The sequence below is a fragment of the Merops nubicus genome, unplaced genomic scaffold (genome assembly GCF_000691845.1).
Source record: "Merops nubicus isolate BGI_N331 unplaced genomic scaffold, ASM69184v1 scaffold9403, whole genome shotgun sequence".
Taxonomy (NCBI): domain Eukaryota; kingdom Metazoa; phylum Chordata; class Aves; order Coraciiformes; family Meropidae; genus Merops; species Merops nubicus.
Genome location: NW_008596856.1, coordinates 1 through 20,383, shown reverse-complemented (window position 1 = coordinate 20,383; position 20,383 = coordinate 1). Strand labels below are relative to the sequence as shown.

At 42.4% G+C, this 20,383-nt stretch overlaps 1 protein-coding gene across 1 annotated transcript; it reads right to left on the bottom strand.

Moving 5' to 3' along the window:
- Nucleotides 1–1,031: 1,031 nt before the first annotated feature.
- Nucleotides 1,032–20,150, bottom strand: LOC103769322 (the record flags this gene model as incomplete). Its single annotated transcript, XM_008936508.1, has 4 exons — nt 20,079–20,150; nt 17,536–19,329; nt 4,272–4,634; nt 1,032–1,176 (listed from the first exon to the last, which is right to left on the bottom strand). Coding segments are annotated over exons 1-4 (2,374 nt in total), but the record flags the coding sequence as incomplete, so codon positions are not given.
- Nucleotides 20,151–20,383: the final 233 nt, after the last annotated feature.

Genomic DNA, 20,383 nt, shown 5'->3' with positions numbered 1-20,383 from the left:
TTTGTAGTTGAGGGATTTTTTGAGCAGAATTTGAGCATCATTGCAGCTAAAACTTAGTTTAGAACTGTAAAAGCCAAGTACTGGCTAGTAAACGTGATTTTAATAGTGTTTTCAATGCTTCTTTATTAAGTTTCCTACTTTAGTCATGGCAAGCCCTGATCTATACACCCTCACTCACTCCACAGAGATGCAGAGAAGTTCCCAGTAGTGTTTTGTTCACTAGTAACAGTGAAGGATATGAGGTGAAAATTTTGCTTTTATTTCTGACCCCTTGCTGATGAAACACGACTAACTATTCAGATTATGCTCACAGTGATCTGAAAGAACACAAATGGAATTCCTCCAGGTTCTTCTGGTCCCACCTGCCAAGAAAGGTTCCACTAATGCTAGATATGACTTCTATTAACTCAAGATAGCATTGCATGCTAAACAATTAGAGCAAGAACACACAGAGCACATCAGAAAGTCTGATAATGGGTAATGCTTCCAAAAAGGCAGTCTTTTCCAAGCACCTGCCATCATCTGCCAGAACCCTGTCTGGGCTACGCTCATCAGTGAGTAAGCAACTGCAATTGCATACAGTTCTCTGCAACAAGCTACTTAATTATTTACTTGTTACTATTTATTATTTGCCTATCTAGGTACTTAAGCTGAATGCATAGCAAACAGAAAATTAGAAATACATCTGTGCTGTGGCTATGTTTTGGGTATGAACTCAAGCATATTAGACCCTGCCTCCTTCATATTCTAATATCTTCAGTCAAATACATGAACAGAGTGGAAAATACAGGAGTGTAAGTGGTACAGAAGAATAAACCATAGCATTGTCAAACAGTAGATGTGATAAACAAGTTCTACGTGAACACAGCAGCTACTAACGAGAAACTCACCAAACAAAGCCACTGAGCTGGGTACTACTTGGTCACTGAGCTGGTCTGCAGCCTTTTGTGTTCCACACTATAATCTACTTCCTGACCAAGCTGGGGTGTGAAGGTGAGATCTATGAAGTTAAAAAGACTTGCTCATCTTACCGTTAGCCGTTCTCATCTGCCGCCTTCGCCCAACGCGGTCCAGGCCAATGGGGGTACTTTGTGAAAAGGTGAGCGGCCGGAACCTGGCTGAAACAGCTTTGTAAGGGGGGACCTGGTGCGCAGGAACGGGCGGCCGTGCTACAGGCTGCAGAAAAAAACAGGAAAATCCAGTATTAGTAAAGCTACCAGCAAGTCCCACTGAGCAAAGCTTCAAAGGTATGAAGTAAGGTCTCTTCAGATAGTCCAGCAGTAAAATCCCCCACTTTGAAGCAACATCACTTGAACACTGCACTCCATATCCACCAGCATCACAGAAAATATTTCATTACGTTACAGTTCTCTGTTAATTAAAAACTCCTTAGCCTTCTGCTCTAATCAGATACACTGTAACTTTCATCTTGTAATCCTCCATGCCCAAATGCTCTGGGACCAAACTGCTTTGGGAACATCCTGCACCATGCAGGCTGGCGTTGTAAACACGTCTGAAAGAAAACCCAGGTGAGCCAAGGACCCAAAAAGCTACAGCTGGAAGTTGTGTCTGTTTCCTGGGATGTTTGCTTTCTTCAAATAAATGCATTTCTTTTAGATAAAACAAACATACTTTACAAGACAAAAATAATTGTCTAAATGATCCGCTTCTCCGAGGTTCCCAGGAGTCTCGTTAAAAAGATAGTTTACTTCTAACTTCATCTAGAAGCCATTTTCTTCAGTTAAATCATTCATTTGCTTAACTATGATTAGAGAACTTACCCCTGGTTTATTTGCAAATTGAGTCTAATTTTATGTCATCCCCGAACAACTCCATATTAGCCAGGCTGAATGACCTTGCATAAACATTCAGCATTTAACAGTCAGATCTCAGCACACAAACTTCAGAAAAACTCATCTCTAGATCTCTTCTCTTTCAGTTGTTATTGTTCATAGGCCCTTCTATTAAGTAATCTGAAACACCAGGGATGGTTCTTCAATGAACTATCTCTTGACACTCTGTTATGAAGTCAGTGACTTAGCATAGTTTGAAAATGTTTTCTCACACCTAAGCTGTCAGACCAAAATAAAACACCACAAACAAGGACTTAGCACTATAGGTTTCAAATATTCCCGTGGGTTTTCAAAGCTTTTAAGAAAAAAATCACCAATGTGAAGGCCAGTCTTTGAAAGCTGCACATACTTTTAGCATATGTATTCCTGCTTCCTCACTCCTATTTTACATTCCAGCTGCAAATTTAGTTTCTAATACGACTGCCAAAACCTCAGTGTGTATTGAATAGGATTTAACTACAACCTCATCTTTAAACCTCATTTCCTCAGTGCTTTAGCAATATACCAGGATCCTGTCACTGAGTAGCACCACAAAGAGTAAGTCAAATATATCGCATCAAATAGCTAATAGAAGTGATAGCTGTTACTATATACAAATCACTGACTGATTAAGCAACAAAGCTATTTATTTCTGAGCAATTCAGTTCTTCTTGTAAGGCTTCAGTGTAGATACAATCCTTGGACAGACAAGGATGTGCTGTTACTCAGTGGCAGGCCTGGGAAGACCATCATTTGGGTTAAAAACGTACCCTCACTAGGAATACTCCGTAGTTTTGGTCCTGACCACAGTGATCCAACAGTGTGCTCATTTAACTCCGGCCAGCCCTTGAGGCAGCATCGGAGCATGGAAAGAGTCAACTCAAGTAGCTGCCTTGATGCACGTGCCTCCGTTAATAAGCTGATGCAAGCAAGGTTTGAAAAGAGATCCATTTGTTTTCAGCAGTAAATGAAGGGCATGGAGAGTGTTAAATCACTTTCTATGGTGCAAGGATCATTACTTATTGGGTCGCTGATACTTACTATCCTTTGAAATCCATCTATTATTCTGAGTAAGATGGCCTAGAATTTATAATACTTTTCCTCTTTTTTTCCCTCCAAGCTAAGGAGTGATAAAATTAATTTTAAAATGTCCCAGTTATATAGGGTTTGAAACTATGACTTTTGACTGGGTAAAAGGTTCAGTGCCTTCAGCTGGAGTTTTGCTTCAAGATGTATTTTCTCATCAAGGACTTACAAGGAAAAAAATGTGCAATATACAGTAACAATGTACATGTAAAAAAAAAAAAATTCAAACTCTCTTCACAGGAGACTGAAAAACCTGCCATTGCTTCAGCACTTGATTTCAGTCCGGGCGCACCACTGAACTTCCCAGCAGATCACGTGGCATAAGAAAGATTAAGAGGATTTGAATTCCCTTAATAACCACTAGAATCACATTTTTTGAAGATGTAAATATTATTCTTTTCTTTTTTTTTTGTTGCTTTATCAGCTTGAGAACTGTTTTAGGTAGGAGTCCTCCAGCTTTTCTGGGAAGTGGAAAACACCTGATCAGTGCAGTGTTGTAAAGCCCCTGCATCTGAAGGTCTGTAATCAACTGCAAGACAGGGCCACCACTACCAACACAGCAGTAAGTTCCCCTACACATTGTACCCACTCCAGGGAAAAAAGAGCTATTTCTATCTATCAAAATTATTTTTTTTCTTACTCTCTTACCTAAGCCACGAGAGACGGCAAGTAATTATATTGGTATTTCTCAAGTGTTAATTCTATCACATGCTGTTTTCTTATAGGCTTCCTATTTTCATTCCATCAGGTAAATTTAGCAGAACACAAATAAACTTTTTATTCATATTGCCAGTTCTCTTGGATTCTTTATTTCATTAATTTCTCAATTTATTACCAGTTTTCTTAAGCAATGTCCTTATTAACTTTAAGTGTTCTTGCTATGCCAATACCAGGATTTTGAATGCCACAGCTAATGCCATAGGTTTTGAACAGGCCTGGGTTTGGAGAATTTGAAAATATCAATAAATAATGTGTCGTTATTAATATATTTGTACTCCTCTGTCCCTCAGGCCCTACACTGTGTCAGGAGACGAAACACACAGCTGTATTACACACAAATGAGTTCTTACATACCAATGAGACATAATGACCATTCCAAGAAAGAAATGAGGTTAATTTACAACACAGAAAAGATTATCCCAAAGTCAGCATCAGTTTTATTCCATGCTGGTTTGTTTTTTTAACAACAAGACAAAGTAATTAGTGACCAGGAAAGCAGAATTGTAAGTACATGATGTCAGCTTGACGAAAGGGAAGGAAGAGAAGGAAGCATCTTGATTTTCTAGACTGAAGATAGAGACAAGGAAGTGAAAGGGCCTTTGCAGTTTGCAGAGAGCACATCTCTTATCTTACTTGTGTCAGCAGACCTTCTATCTCTTCCGCCGGACCGCTTCCATAGAAACTGACCCCACCTATCACGGAGATGGGTCTTCTTTTTCGCCCCCGGTGGCAGCCTACTGTGTTGCTTTGGATCACAGACCTGGGGGAAGCCAGTCCTGGCTGATTTTCTCCATCCGTGCAGTCTGTCTTCTGAGACTCCACCGCAACTGCATCTTCTGGTATAGAGAAACTTCTGATTGCCATTTGGCCATAGTCTGACAGAGGTCTGGGACGAGATCTTTTTCCAGAGCCCCACCTCCTGTGTGTGACCTTTTGTGTGTCTGCCTTTTCTTCATCCTGGGATGGAGACCTCTTCCACTGGTCATCAGAAACAACCTTTTTAAATGTGAACAAGTCAAATAAGCCACAGAATTTTCTGACAGTTAACCATTTGTGAGTTTTTCATATGACAGATCAACTTAGCATTGGTAAAAACAGAGTTATTATAAATACAGCAAATGCAACTGACAATTCAGGAAGAGAGTAGCTTTGCAAAGGAAAGACATCGTGATGTTTGTTCTGAGTAACCCACAATATCTCTTAGACAAACATTACTAATAACACTAAAAACTCACCTATTAACTTGGCAGTACAGACAGGACCTATCATAAACACTGAATTCACTGAATGACGTCTTGGCAAGACAGATCTGGCACTCACAGGACCTGTTCCTGTGCACAAGTAGGATATATGGTATATGTAACACAGGTAAAAATAATTCAGCCAACACACTGTGTTCTGGACTTCTTATCAAGGCCTGTAGTGGCAGGACAAGGGGTAACGATTTTGCAGTGGAAGAGGGCAGGTTTAGATTGGGCACAAGAAAGAAATTTTTTTATGCTGATGGTGGTGAGATAGAGGAACAGGCTGCCTGGAGAAACTGCGGGTGTCCCCTCCCTGGAAGTGTTCAAGGCCAGGCTGGAAGGGGCTTTGAGCAACCTGATTTAGTGAGATGTCCCTGCCCTTGGCAGGGGAGTTGGACTGCATGACCTTCAAAGGCCCCTTCCAACCTAAACCGCTCTCTGATTCTGTGATATTCCTTGCCTTAACTCTGCTCAGTGATGGGAATGATCAGTAAGGCAGCAGCCTGGCTGGTTGCCACCCCACCTAACTGTAAGCCGATACCAAAGTGGGCAGTCGCACCCCCTCCTACCACACACACCCCCACACTCTCATCTGGGTCAGATCTAGAGATTGTGCAGCCATGTGAGAATTGGGTGAGCGAGATCATCCAGTTTGGAAGGGAGAAGCTCATTTTCTATACGCTCAAGGAGGTTACAGTCATACGGACTAGGACCAGAGGTACATTATAACACAAATACAGGAAAAAAATGATATTTTTAGAGAGGACGCTTGGCAAATTAGCATGTTGTTCCTATTTAACAGCACATCTGGATCACAGAGCTTAATGTCTACAGGCATCATAATTGCACTGATACTACAAATTTGGAAATAAAACGATCTCAACTGAAATACTTGTCAGAGGGAACATTTTAGAGGTTTTCCATACATTTGGAGTAATACTGCTTTAAACTTTCCTAGCAAAACCTTTGCAGTTTTTCAGAAAAAAATATTGTACATAAAATGTTATATTCACTTTTCCCTTAAATTTCCAAATTCTCAACATTTCCTTGGCTCTTCCTGGGCTCTCTATAAAAAAACAGAACAGAAACAGAGAAAAGAAGAGATGGGTGTTTCTGGCTGGGTGGCAGCTTGCATGAATGCCTGACAGAGTGAATGACAAACTCCAGAGCACTGCTGAGCAAGTGAACCCTGCCCCAAGTTCTCACACAAATTACAAACTAATCCTAAATATTTATTTAAAAAAAACAAAAACACAACAGCATACTTCTTTATTAGGGTATCATTAGATTGTTCAATTGCATTTCTGACAAAGTTCAAAGCTAGTAAGTATTCCAAAAAAGAGAGGTATCATTGTCTGGCTCTGGCTACATTTATTGATCTCAGTCTGGATGAAGTTTTTTCAGGTATTGCATATATTCAAGGCAAACATGCAGCCCGGAATCAGCTTTTTACAATGATTCCTGGGAAAGAGGACTTATCTTCTGTCATCTTCTTTTCCACCTACTGTGTTCAACCAGGCCACAACAAGTCTGATGAGCTTTTTTTTCAAAGGCCACATGATGATCTTGAAATTCTTTTCCAACTTAAATTATTCTATGATTCCATAGAGTGAGCAGATTTTGCTTTTTGTTTGAAAGACAGCCTAAGACAAATTGCACTGTATGAAAGCATTTTAGCTAGTAGGCAGTTATTAAACAGTCAGCATTTTAACATGATTCCTGCAACTAAGGTATGAACAATGATCAAAGTCATACATCTCTCTACATTCAATTATATCACTTACAGCATGAAATTTATTCTAAATAGACTACTTGCATAACTTCTGATTTCTATGGAGTCACAGTTGTCTCTGCAGAGTTTAGTCAGGACCAGTTTTTTATAGTATAAGCAATTCAGTAGGACGTGACTCCCTGGCTGGTGCATCGACAAAGCTTCAGCAAAGCTGTCCCCTAAACACAGCCCCTCCAAGGCCAGAGCAGCCAAATCATCAGTCACATAAAGTTCTTACCTCAGAGTCAGACACAGGTAAAGGGTCTCCACATATGCAATGACTGAGAAAGGAGCTCATGAGAGCCATTTCATGGTTTTGTTTTGCAAAGTCTTGTCCGTAAGAGCTACAAATGTGAGAACACTCTGCCTAACCAGTCAGACCAAGTTCATCCCATGATCCTGTACTTTTAGACTGAGGGAAGGACACGTCACATGTCATCTCCTAATCAGCTTTTTACACCCTTATCTTGAGCAATAACTCTCCTTCTGCAGCACTCCACCTACAGTAGTGATCCAAATTACAGCTGGATTAATCTCTGCTGTGCAAAAAAACAATGCTGAAGGACGTGTATTTTTAGGCTTAGATCTATAAACTGCACTGAAGAATACTAATAAAACAGAAAATGTAATCCTGTCATAGCAAAAATCAGAGGAAACCACACTGATAACCTCACATTCCTCTTAAGTGACCTACTCAAGCAGGACCTGATCAAGTGACCACTTACTAGTAGCAACAAAAGAGCCAGCACACAACCGACAGGCTCCAGTACTGCATTCACTTAAGCATAATTGTGATCCTTGACATCAACGAAAAAATTCTGAAGAAAAAATTTTGTTCCATTTGGCTTTATACCAGTGTAGCACCGCTGACCTCAAATTACCTTCTCTTGATTAATCCTTTATGAGTGACATCAGGTTTACGTTATATTATTATTGGTGATCAGTAGACATACACATGGGACTCCATTTAAAACCAAAATGTCATGCACTGACTCACGCATTACACGCATTGGTCAAAAATCTTAAGGAGTGTCAAGATTTCTGAGAAGTAAAGGTCTAACCTGAATCTATACTGAATTTTCTGAAATTCACACCTGCTAGTCCAGCAACAGCACAGGATAACCAATGCTAGCAGTCAAGACTATTTATCTTGTCTCCCAGGCTGCATCCTCATCTAAATTCTTCTAGACTGTAAACACAAACAGCTCTAGTTATTTATACTGATGAAAACAAATTAATTTTATCATGCTACACAAATTCCTATTACATCATATTAGTTAAATAGTTTTTATTTCAACAATTTTCCTTCTTCCTGACTGCAGTGTATCTACAAACACAACATTTAACATTAACATTCTGATCCAGGCTACACTTTCATTTGCTATTGTTCCCATGTAGTATGTCACTCTTTGGGTGGGATTTGGCTCCAGACTCCCACACACAAATTTTCATGCCTGCAGTGGAGGTGTTTCCATGTTAGCTAGACGTCAAAGCTGTCATCATAGCCTGTAGAAACCTTGGGTGATTTTTTTTTGCCTGAACATAGGCACCCAGGCCCATTTCAAATGTCCTAAGGGATCTAAAATATCTCCACGTCCCATGCGCCATGCAAGTATGACACAGGACCTATGGGAGGCCTGGGCCGTCCAGAAGTAGTCCCTGGAGATAAGGAGGAACCAGTCAGGGCACTCCAGCAGCAGTGGGTGCTTCTGTTCAGGCAGTTGAGTTGAGCCTCCAGAGAAGAGCGCCAGCCAGGCCTGCAGAGCACCACAGCCAGGAGTGGGTGTCAAGCCTGAGGGCACGCAGATACAGCCGGCACTACAGCCGTGTGCCCCAGCGCTGTGGGAGCCCTGCTGCACCCCCAGCTGCTGCTCAAGCCAGGTGCAGCTGCCTCACAGCACGCTTGCCAGCTGTGCCCCTCACGGCACTGTGGGCTCAGTTCTAAGTGCCACTTTCAGACGTGCTCCCCAGGGGCCCCCTGACCACACCGACCAGGCTGCTCCCAAGCAGACTACTACTCTGCAGAGCCTGAGCCCAGACAGACTCAGTCTCTCCTTTGCCTGGGCCCAGGTTGCTTTCATCCCAATCCAGGTAGAGCAGCTTCAAGGACTTGATCATGACCTCATTCAACTCGACCTGGCACTGGCAGAACCTCATTTCATTTAATATCACACGGCTGCTATTGACATTCCCTGTTACTCATTAATACCAATGTAATCAACAGCAGCATCAGGTGTTTAACCACAGGAATCTGAGCTTAGCCTTTAAAGCCAGAGGAGAGCCAGGTTCCGCACTTACTACTCAAGACTACAGTGTCTATTTAATAAACTCAGCACCCAAAATTGTCTTCAGAGGGAGCACTGCTCAAGAAGCATGAGAACTGATCTGTACAGTACTGATAAAATGTTGCTTATATGGATGCAGCTTTTGCCAATGAAATGGCAAAAAAACCCCTGCCAGTACCTGAAATTGCATGGCAGAACTTTTGCTGGCAGTTACACCAACCCTGAATAATGCTTCATCCTATACCTGACCATACCCTCCACTGCAGAAAAAGCCCAAACTCGATTTCCAACTTAAATTAGGCTGCTGCTGGTCAGCTTGCCACTGCTGTTGGTATGCTTGTGAGGGCTGACATACTGCTGCCACCACGATGGCGAAGGAAAGACAACCCCTGGGTGACTTTTTGTTTATGTGTTTATGCCAACGAACTCCCTAATGAAAATAAAATCACCTCTATAAACCTGTCGATGTCTGTGAACATTGTCACAGTTCCCTGCCCTCTAATCTTCATTCCAAACCCTACCATCACCTATTTGGATTTTTTAAGTGTTATTTTTATGTTGTAAATGTACCAATGCAATTAATTTTTCATAACGAATACATATAGACAAGCATAGCAGTATAAGGGGACACAAATCTCCTGAAAGATTTTTCTACCTGGCAATCTGCTGAGAAGTCACAGGTAGGTGCCTCTTGCGCAAGGGCCACCAGCCTTGATGATGTCCAAGGAAAAGAGCATCCTGGTCTCCTCTTGCCTTTTTTTCCCCCTCCTTAGCTCCACAATAAGTTGCAGTGCTGCTTCTTTTGGTATCTCTATACTTTCAGCTCGGTCTGGCTGAAATGCAGCCTTGCTGAAACTACAGCTGCTTTTTTCTAGAGAAAGGAGATAATCAAAACCTAATAATGTCTGCAAGAAATGCATATTAATTGCCACATGCAATTTATAAAAAGTTCTGATAAATTACACAGACGACAATTCTCGCTGGGAGTGAGTTACAAGAAAAACCTGAGTATGCTGAAAACTTTCAGAACAAAATTACTACATATTCTCAGTGAAAACCTGTGATGGATATTCAGTCATGTTCTTCTGTAAATAACAAAGCTTAAAAGCTTCACAATATTTGTGCTAGTCACGTAGGTACCTCTGTCTTGTGGTCACAAGTACCCATTTCTGTGGATATTTAAGGGTCTATATAAAAACGTACAAACTTCTTATACAGCTATATGCCAGTATTATAATTGGTGGCTATTACATAGCCGATATTTCTGCATATCACAGTAACTGTCTAATGCTAGGATATCAGTGGTAATATTAGAATTAATTTTTCAGTTCACCTAAGCCACCAAAAACATAAAGGACCAAGTGATCATGATCTAGTGGCCATAAATTATTTTATCACCTTTACTTAAACAGAGCAAAAGTCTGGACAACTTGTCTCCACCTAGGTACAAGATAAAAGGCAACCTCTGCACTTGTTGCTTAATAGCAGTGCAGGAGCATTAGTGGAAGTTCATTTATCATCACTGCTAACTGAGGTCAAAAGTTTGTTTTACGTTTCATGGACATGATCAATATTTTTGTTTGCAAACTGTTGTGACAGACACAGAGATTATGAGACTCCAGATACAATACAGCCTCCTAGAGAAAATATATGTATTGCTTTCTTTCTGGATTTTATAAAAAGATCCTAAAGTGTTATGAGAGCCCAGTGATTCCCTGTTGATCAAACAGGCTGACAATTTCCAACAGGGATACCGTCACAGCCATAGTTATTATGGAAATGATTGCTTTTACTGTAGAAAAAAAATATTCATTCAGTGAGCGTTTGCATCTTCTATCAAAAACTAACTAGAATTACTAAATCAGTCAATTCACTTAGAGGAAAAAAATTTCCATCTATTCCTTTTTAATTAAATGTAAATTGTACTATATTCTTTTTTTTTACATCCCTCTGCCACTAGCATCTTTTCTTGTTAATTGTCTTTGCACAGACCTCAAATAAATGCATTGATTCTCTGTCCCTAGAAAACATAATGGGAGTCAACCAGTGGTCGACCAGGAGAATATTATCTGTGAAATAAATGCAAAAAAAATATTTAAGAACACATGCATTTGCACCTATACAAAGAAGCAAAGCAGAAATCAAACTAATATAAACATATTCAAAATTTAAAATAAATTTTAGCTGATTTGAAGTTGTAAACATTTTGGCAAGATAATCTGCCTTTTCTTCATATACCCCCCCCCAAAAAAAATGAAATTGGGTGGACCCACAGTTTAAAAATTTGCAGTGCTGTGCTTCCAAAGGGGACCCCCTAAAGGTATACCACTGCATTCTACTAGTCAAGCTCTTAGAATGGATGTAGGGAATACTATGCATTGTAATAAAGTAAAACTACATTATTGTGCCTTATAATATGGTAAAATCAATCCCCATTAGCAACAGAAACTATTGTGGTGCAGCATTCATTTGGGAAGTTTTAGAAACTGGAAAAAAATTTTGTAATTCTACTCTTGCAATTTGTTGACACTAAATCAATTGTTGTGTTCTAATAAATACACCTGTAAAACTGCATTAAAACATCAGGCTATATAGATACAATCCAAGCCAAAATTTAGACATATATTTCTAAGGCATTTTTAATGCAGGTTTGTTTCATTTCACCTGGTCTTCGAAAGCCTGCTTATCATAATCAACAAGCATAATGCTTTCCCTCTCAGCAACATGCCTTACCAAGATTAGTGAGTTTACCTTGATAAGAGACACATTTCACAGGTAAGGAGAAGACACAAAGCAATTAGGTCCAGTAAGTCACAGAGGAAGCATAGGGCTGAACTGGAAATGACAAACGGATCTCATGACTCTCAAATCTGTTCTTCAGCCTCAAGGATTTCCTTCGTCCTGTCCTCTAACTCATTTCCTAAACTAAATCAGCTGACATATTTCCAGCTAGCATAGGGGAGTTTGCAGGGAAACGTATTTGCTTTGCAGAAATAATCTCATCAGTCATATAAAAATGCAAGCATGCTAAAACCAGAACACTGTTTCCACTAGTTTTCTGGTGACTGATACTTGGGGATAGCTGGGTGATGCTTTAATGTTGTCCCTTCTTTATTACAAGCATCTGAACTGGAACAGCAAGCATGTAGTGTATAGTAAAGTAGTATTCATAGCCTTTGCCTCTTTTTAGAAGATGTACAGGCATTGACAATCTCTAAACAAATCCCTAAATAATTTCTAAATCCGTTCAGAACACCCGAGATCAAGTAACAGGTCTAACAAAAATCCATTTTCCTTTTATTTAGCAAAATAAGCAACTTTTTCCTGGCTGTCTTCGTAATATCCACTGGTGAACCTCAAAAGCCAGACGATAACCACCGGTTCAAAGTGGAACTTTATGCTAACAAAGCAGAATATAAAAAGCCATAGGCCTTTGTGTCTCTTCAGTGTCTCTCCAGGCAGAGGTCCTCTGCTTCCTCCCTCTCTCACCCTTCAGAGCCAAGCCTCACTGCCCCTGCCCAAGCCCAGCCACTGGGCAGATCCCAGCAGCAGTCACAAACTGAGTCACAAGCTTGTGTCGGGTGGAGCTGCCTTGGGCAACTCCATGTCTGCAAACTAGTACTTCCTAGAGCATGAAGTAAGGGTGAGGCTGCTGTGGTTGAGCTTGGTGTAGGAAGACTCAAAGCTGCTGTGTTCTGGCTCGTCCAGCACCCGGCCATTCTCCTAGCCTGCCACAGCATCCTGCTCAGCATCCTGGTACCAGGAGCAGCACAGCAGCCTCCGGATGCCAGAAAGGGGAAACACAGATTATCTCAGAGGAAGCTGCAGCTGCCTCTGCTCAGTCTGGACACTGCAACCTCGTAGCACGGAGATGCACTTTCAGTGCTGACAACCCAACACCATGCTCAATGTAAAAATCATATTACATGGCCAGAAGTGCTGTTCCACCCTCTGGAGTACTATTACTCCTATCCCAGGGTAAGCAGCACCTGGGTATTACTGAGGTGTCAGAAGGGAGCTACAGCAGCCAAATACCACACTCTAGGAAGGCAGAGGAGCACCAGTGCAGCAGGGGAGGGGAGCAGCCTTGGGTTTGTAGCAATGGGCAGCTAAAGGTTTCTGCTTTAGCTCTTGGCAAGCCTTCCTGGAAGTCACTCTTTGAGCAACTGTGGACACACTGTGTGAATATATCCTGACTTCTGTAGAGCAGCTCATAGGGTTTAGTGTAAATCCAATGTCACTCAGTCTAACCGAAACCTCAGTTGGGTGTCAGAGATGCTGTAGAAAGTCCATTACAGTGTTCTGCTCCTCTGCCCCCATGCACCGTAGCCAGCAAGATCAGAGTGCCACTGGAGTGGTAAGCCCTCACTCCAAATCTCTAACCCTATAGGAGAAAACCCAGTTTAAGAAGTTCCCCCCTTATTTACTTTACCTAATTATCCTTCACAGTTTAGCACATTTCCAGTTATGCAGATTAAAGTGATTAAGCCACACTCTAAACTGCATGTGGATGACCCAGAGGTGAATAAATCCAAAAAGAACTGTTTAGAGAGCTGAAACCAGCTAGCTCCCAGAATGTGTGCTCATGCCCAGCCCCACAGCACTCAGGAGCTTGTGGTAGGTACCAACAATGCCCATGCTCAGCTCCTGGCTGCTGCATGCTCCTTGTAAGTATCGAACCACAGCCTCTATGCTTTGCTCCTCCACTGTGAGGAAACTTTCTGAAGGAAGAAATAAGGAGGATGAACAGTGAGGGCAGAGATGAAACCTTTCCATATTCACACTCATACAGATTGTCTTCCTCTTTGCCTCCATAAACCACATCCTAGGTTGAGAACATCTGTCCTCAATATACAGAACCCAGCAAGCTGTGTGGGACAGAGCTCAACCCTGCCAGCAGCTGAGCACTGGTTGACTGCACAGTGTGGATCAGTTGGGACCACTGGCTTTTGCACAGCACAAACATAAACGAGTTAACAGACATGTCTCTGAGAATTTAAAATACTGCCTACAAAATGTGACTCAACCCTAATTAGGGTAGAAGAGGCAGAGTTACCTCTTTACTGTAATTTATCATTCACTTATAGTCATGAAGATAAGGTATTTCAGTAATAAAATGTCTGGTGGACTGTGAAGCCAAATGCCAGCAAGGCAACATAAAGAGCAGGTGCTCTAAGAGCTTATGAAAGACTGGATGAAACATTAAATAACTTGATTTGTCTTTTTTTGTAACAAATTCAGAACAGTGTTTTATTTAGACCGCCTTTGTGTCTGACACATGCCAGTCCAAACCTAAGAGTTTACATTTTTGTTGCTTGAAGTGACACAGGACTCTTCTTCAGCAAAGTAGAGACTATGCAAAACAGTCCAAATACAAACTTGTACTTAATTATCTCTTGATATATTTAAAAGCAACCTACTGAACGTAAGTGACAGTGGCATAAAGCATGGGCTGTCACAGATGAGCTTTGATGACTCACTCACAGCTCTGTAGCTTCATGCTGAGGCACAGAACTAGGCTGCACTTAATTAGCTCTTCTCTGGGAAGCAAACTCTCTGGCAGGACAAACAACAGAGACAGCCAAACACCACCCCTGCTTCAGCCCAAATCTGGCATTTTGGGGAAACCAACAAAATGACAGAAGTGACAGGATCTCAAGCCTGAATCAGATAGGGGGCGAAAACCCCAAAATATCGATGCAGGTAAATGGACAGACATCCTTGTGTGATGTCTGTCCATTTATTTGTGAATACTGCAGAATCAGCTTAACAGTGTTGCAGGAACACAAAGGAGAAATGTTTAGTTTCCCCATTTGGGAAAATACAGAGGTGGACCAAGTCCCACAGACTTCATTTGCCAACTAATCTACTAGATGAGTGGGTAAGGGAATAAACTAGATTTGCTTCTAGCTATGGCAACCAGTCCTGAAAGGAAAACAGGTCTGAGCCTGACTGCTTAGTACCTTGTAAGCTTTGTACTGAAACACGTCTCCAAGCCACAGAGATTTTAGTGGGTATACTAGAATACATACTGGCTTTTATGTGAAATCCCTACCAAAAAATCTTGCATTAAACACGGAAACTGCAGATTTGTCCATCAAAACAGTGTGTTTAAAGTTCAGATAAAATCTTAAAAATTTGGGATTTACATGGCTCATCTCAATGATTGCTGAGAAGGAATTAAGTGCTTGACTGTCACAGGAACAACTTGCTGGTTGGGTGCAGTTCTGCAATATGGATGTGTGAGTTAGAGTTAGAAATTAAATGTAGTCAAAAGTTCAAACTCAGTGACCTCACTGTGTGAGTATGAGGCATTCATAAAAGTGCCTGCGGGCTGAATAAGCTCCAATTAAAAAATAACCTGGCATAGTATCTTTGGTACCCAAGCTACAATCACAGTGAAGGAAGCATGCTGCAGAGGAGGAGGAAATTAGCAATGAAACTCTCTGAGGAAATAGTAGAGAGAAACCATACCACTCTCCCTGTTTTGTAATCACTCTGAGTGCCACTGCTTTAGGGTTGTGTATAGGATACGGAACAGGGATGGGGAATAACAAGACCGAGTATACACCCCTTGCACAGTAAGACAGAAGTAAATCCTGTCCTGCACAGCTCCTGCTTCCAATCCACAGCTACCACATCCAGAAACTTTTGCTTCTTTGGATCAGAAAGAGGTCTGGATGCAAGCTGCACCATTTGGGTGGCCACAGTTGTTTTGCCTCACATAGTGGCTCCAGGCAGTGTGCACATCAGAGGGAAGGGGGGTACAGCCCCTCGCTGCTGCCCTACCAGCCAAGGAGTCCATCCATCCCCTGGCCACCGTTTCCTCCATCTCCTGCAGGGCTCCATCCCACACCAGCCACCTGCCCACCACACAAACCCAGAGCTGCCACCAGTGCACACTCTGTACTTCAAACAACTGAAGTGAGCACTAAAATTCATTCACAAATAACCTAAAATATATTATAATATGAAGAGAAAGTTTAAATTGCATGTTAGATAATAACAGAATGTGGCATTAAAACTAAAACTGCAGTAACTTTTATCCACCCAATGTACACATTCATTTAAAAACTGTACTGGTTTGTCAGGAGCCAAGGGGAGGGACTAGCTGAATTTCTCTTGAGTCATGATGGCAGATCACCACTAGATGGTAGATGAGTAGCATTCATTCTGCCTCCCATTTTATTCCTGAGAAATCCAACTGACCATACTAGAGCTCTGTGTGCAAGCATCATAAAAGAGTTGCATACACTCCTAAGTGAGAGTTTTGGACAAGATGGATGGCTGGAGCAATTCTGGGTCTCTAGAAGAGGAATAACCTCAGAGACCAAATATTTATACACATTGGGTTTATTCTTCCAATCTTGCTGCAAGCACTACAGTAAACAAACTTGCTTTTCTCCAGAACAACAATATGGATAAGCTCTGTAACCATTTACAGTTAGTTTGCAAAAACAACGCCAGGCTTTTAAAAGACAGCTTCACAGACATCATAAGGTTTTACAGCATTAAAGGTTGAAGTTTGTGCAACTTCAGCAATTGCCTTTGTCTATCTCATACCTGAGGTATAAGATCCTTTTAGTTAAACTGAGGTGGCTTAAGAGATCTGTCAGCTTTATTTCATAAATGTCTTCCATATTGACACAGATCCAGAGTGGTTTTTGCCTCGATGTATTTTTCCCAACGAGAAGCAAGCCCTCCTCTCTGCTGCCTCACCCTGAGCAGCTCAAAATCACTTTACTGTACACAGCTGGGGCTGAGGTGAGCCATGCCCCTTCAGAGGAGTGCAGGATATGTCTGACAACTCTTCACCAACACTGCCAAATCATTGCAACTGCTCCAGTGCCAACTCACACGGTGCTTTAGGTAAGGGCACGAGGTTATTATGTGAACTTACCTCAAAGGTGCTGCAATGCATCTGTCTACCCATCTACTGACAGTTTGAAATTATGCATTAAGTGCAGCAAAGCATGTCTTCAGCAAAACATTAGTGACAACACACTCAACCTAGCACCTAAAGTACTGCTGTTTGAAATTGGCGGACAAATAAATGAGGTTTAGGCTCAGCATGGCCATCCCCGCACACTGCAAACATCAGATAAAACTGAACACTTACAGCTCTGCACTGTGCCTTTCACGCTGCACTGCTTTACAAATATTGCCATGCTCTGCAAGACTTCCACAGGCAAAGTGCTTTACACTGAATCAACATTACTTCAAAATATACAGACTCTTGAGAGACTCTTCAGCTTGGAAGGAACCACAGCCAGACCCTGCTTAGGCTGGAAAATCTGGCAAGACCACATGACAAGGTGGTCTACCTATCTGCAGGGTGCAATAAGCTGCCCTTGAAAACGTACATGAATGGCTTTGCTGTCAAAACTTGCTTTGATATTAATGCAGAAGGAAAAAGTAATTTGACGCTAGCATCCAAACAAAATATATGAAAGGAAATAATTGCTGTCAGCATATTTTAGCAGTAACAAGCTGCAAAAGCCATGAGCATTCAAGTAATTTTGCATTGTTTGTATCCAAAAAGACAAAAATTGACAGAGCTATATATAGGTTCCAAAGGATTTTGCTTGCTTTCTTACCTCTTCCTTTTTCTCTTCAGCACCAGAGGCTAAATTGAGGCTCAGCTGAGAGTGGCTGCTTATGCCACTGTCTTCGTTTCCATCATCATAGAACACAGTTTGCACTGAGTCTTGGAAGCAAACAGGATTCCTGCCCAGCTTCAGCCCTGGTACCTCAGCTCTCTCCTCACTCTCTGACGAGCACAGTGACAACGTGCTGTGATGGTCTGGGCATTGGAAATTCATATTGCACTTGACCTTCTCTGCAGTGGGACTTTGAGGCTTTGGAGTAGTCGGTCTGACTGGAACATGAGGGTTTTCAGCTTCATATGTAAACTGCTGGCTAGCTTTTGGTTCATCCGAGTCCGAATAAAACACTTCATTGGGAAATGGACTAATGTCATTCAGCGTGGGTGATAAGCTATCAGAGTCTGGGATACCAGATGACGTCCTGAGGCTTTTGTCTACAGCAACAGCTACATTTGCTTCAGCCTCTTTATCCTGAGCAACAGCAGGGCTTTGCAGACAAGGCGTTCCTGGCAAGGAAGACTCTGGGCTAGATACCGGGGAGGTGCATTTCTTTCTGTCATGATCTGTGCTGCTGGAAACCCTGCGGGAGTAGTCATCGTGCAGTCTGCTGTTTGACCTTGTTCTCAGGGACTGTTCACTGGGAGGAGCCGTGCTCTTCGGACCATCCTTCTTCCACGCAACATCTGTAACATTACTGACAAGTTTCAAAACTCGGTCAAAATCCTTTGCCCTGATAGGGCTCTTCCATCGCTTGGATCTCCTCTCAGGGTTCCCTCCGGTTTTGTCCGAGTCAGCAGAAGTAACACTCACAGTCCTTGCTGGCATCTCTTTTTCATTTGCAACCTTGAGGTCACTGAGGTTTGAGGTGGACTTCCTTTTGAAGGAGCTTTTTTTCAGAAAGTTCAAATTATCTGAACTTTTGCTTCTCCGATAAATGATCCTGTTGTTTTCAGGGTCTTTCAGCAAAATTTCACATATCTTTGGCTCTGCAATGACAGGGGACGTTGGCCTCGTACAGTTGTGATGACTCTGAAGCTTATCCGTGTCGAGCAAGTTTATGCGTCCAGCACCGTAGGCCCTCCTGATGCTGCGTGAGCGATGAGTATTCCTCAGGAAGGACTCGTCGCTCTCCTCCACATCAGAGCAGTCAGAAGCTAAACCATCCACTGCGCTCTGGAAATCATGCAGAGGCCCTGCATAGGAATACCTGTTAGCCTGAACTTGCACCACTGCCCCGTTTGAACTATGTTTGCCTACACCATTATCATTTAACACGTCTGAGCATTCCCTTGCCTGAATTCCTTGGAGAACTGAAGATTTCAGCTTCTTGAAAGATCCCATTTTTCTGATGGAAGACAAAGCATTCCACGTGGATGAGTTGCCCATCAAAACCAGAGAACGAGGCCTGTCAGAGCTGGAATTAGCCCGTTTCCGAGGGGTAGTGAAAAAGCGCATGATTTTGGAAGGGCTGAGTTTATCCTCTTGAATTTCCTCCTCGTGACTGTTGCTGGTGCTGTACCCTTCATTATGACTGACACAGGTAGTCTGGTTTTGGGTCTCTTTATTTTCCATAACTATGCAAGTAACGGCGCTGCCATTTCCACAGCCATTCGGAAACGTTGTCATGCTCTTGATGCTGTACGCATGGAGATGGGGGCTGGGGTAGCTCAAGGTGACACTGTTGCCTCCAGCAGCTGACCTCAATGCCTCTCCTTCATCTGCTGCACCTTGGTTTCTCTTACTTTCACATCGACTGGGGGAGCTAAGTTCCTCAGGCTGCACTGCCTGCGTGAGTAAAACAAAAGCAACCATTAGAGAAATTTCCTAATATAAAGTTCCAAACTAAAAGAAGTTTGAGTCCCACTGTAGGAAATAAAGATGCGCACAAAATGAAGTTCTTCTCCACCGAAAAAAAAAGGTGTGCTGCAGTGCTGAGAAGGCGTTTGTAACTCCCTCAAAGTATAATTGCATTCACTAATAATAGCAGTTTAAGAGACCAGAATAATTTCAATATGTACTTGCTTCCCTAATGTTCATTAAGCTAATAAATTCAGTATGATGACCACACCTACCTTACAACACTAAATAAAATCCATATGCACACTTAGAAGAGAGAAACCCCCGAGAGCAATCCAGTCTTTCTCCTCACAGCACTCAGCACTGAGAAGCTTTCATACCACAAAAACAAGCACGTCCATCAAGTGTCACCTAATTTTCAGAGTTGGCAAAGCAGAGGAAAACATACATATTTTTTGCTACACTAGCAGCTGTCAGAAGGCTGTGTGATGTTTGACTGTCTTGACTGTCCCCTAGGAGGTAAACCCAAGAGTTACATCAAGTGCACAGCAAAGTCTTTTTCCCTAGCCAAAGAAAACAAGATTCAGAAGTACCCAGAGCCAGAAGCTGGCCTATGTTGTCATGACGGCGTGATGAAAACTTGAATTTGGAAGCGACCAGAGTCTCTGTGACTAGGATGTGCTATGAAAGGGATCTCCCCGAGTGGTGCGTGGGAGACCCAGCAGCCCACACCGCACCCCGGTGCTTGGGAGAGCTGCGTGGGGACCGCTGGGTGCCTTTGCCGGGCAGGCAGGTGCTCGCAGCGCCATGCTACACAACGCCCAGAAACCACCGAGATGCCCAGACCAAAGCTGGCACCATCTGAACAACGAAGGTCACGGCACGGTTCTCCCTGCAAGGGCCAGTGAGATCTCCACAAGCCTCCAACTGCTTGGGGAGCGGCTTTCCACCCCCCCGCCTTTGAACCGAGAGAAAACACAGAGCAGTGCTCGAAGGAGAGAGGTGGTCCCAGCCCCTTCTTTGTCCCCCAGGTAGCCGCGGG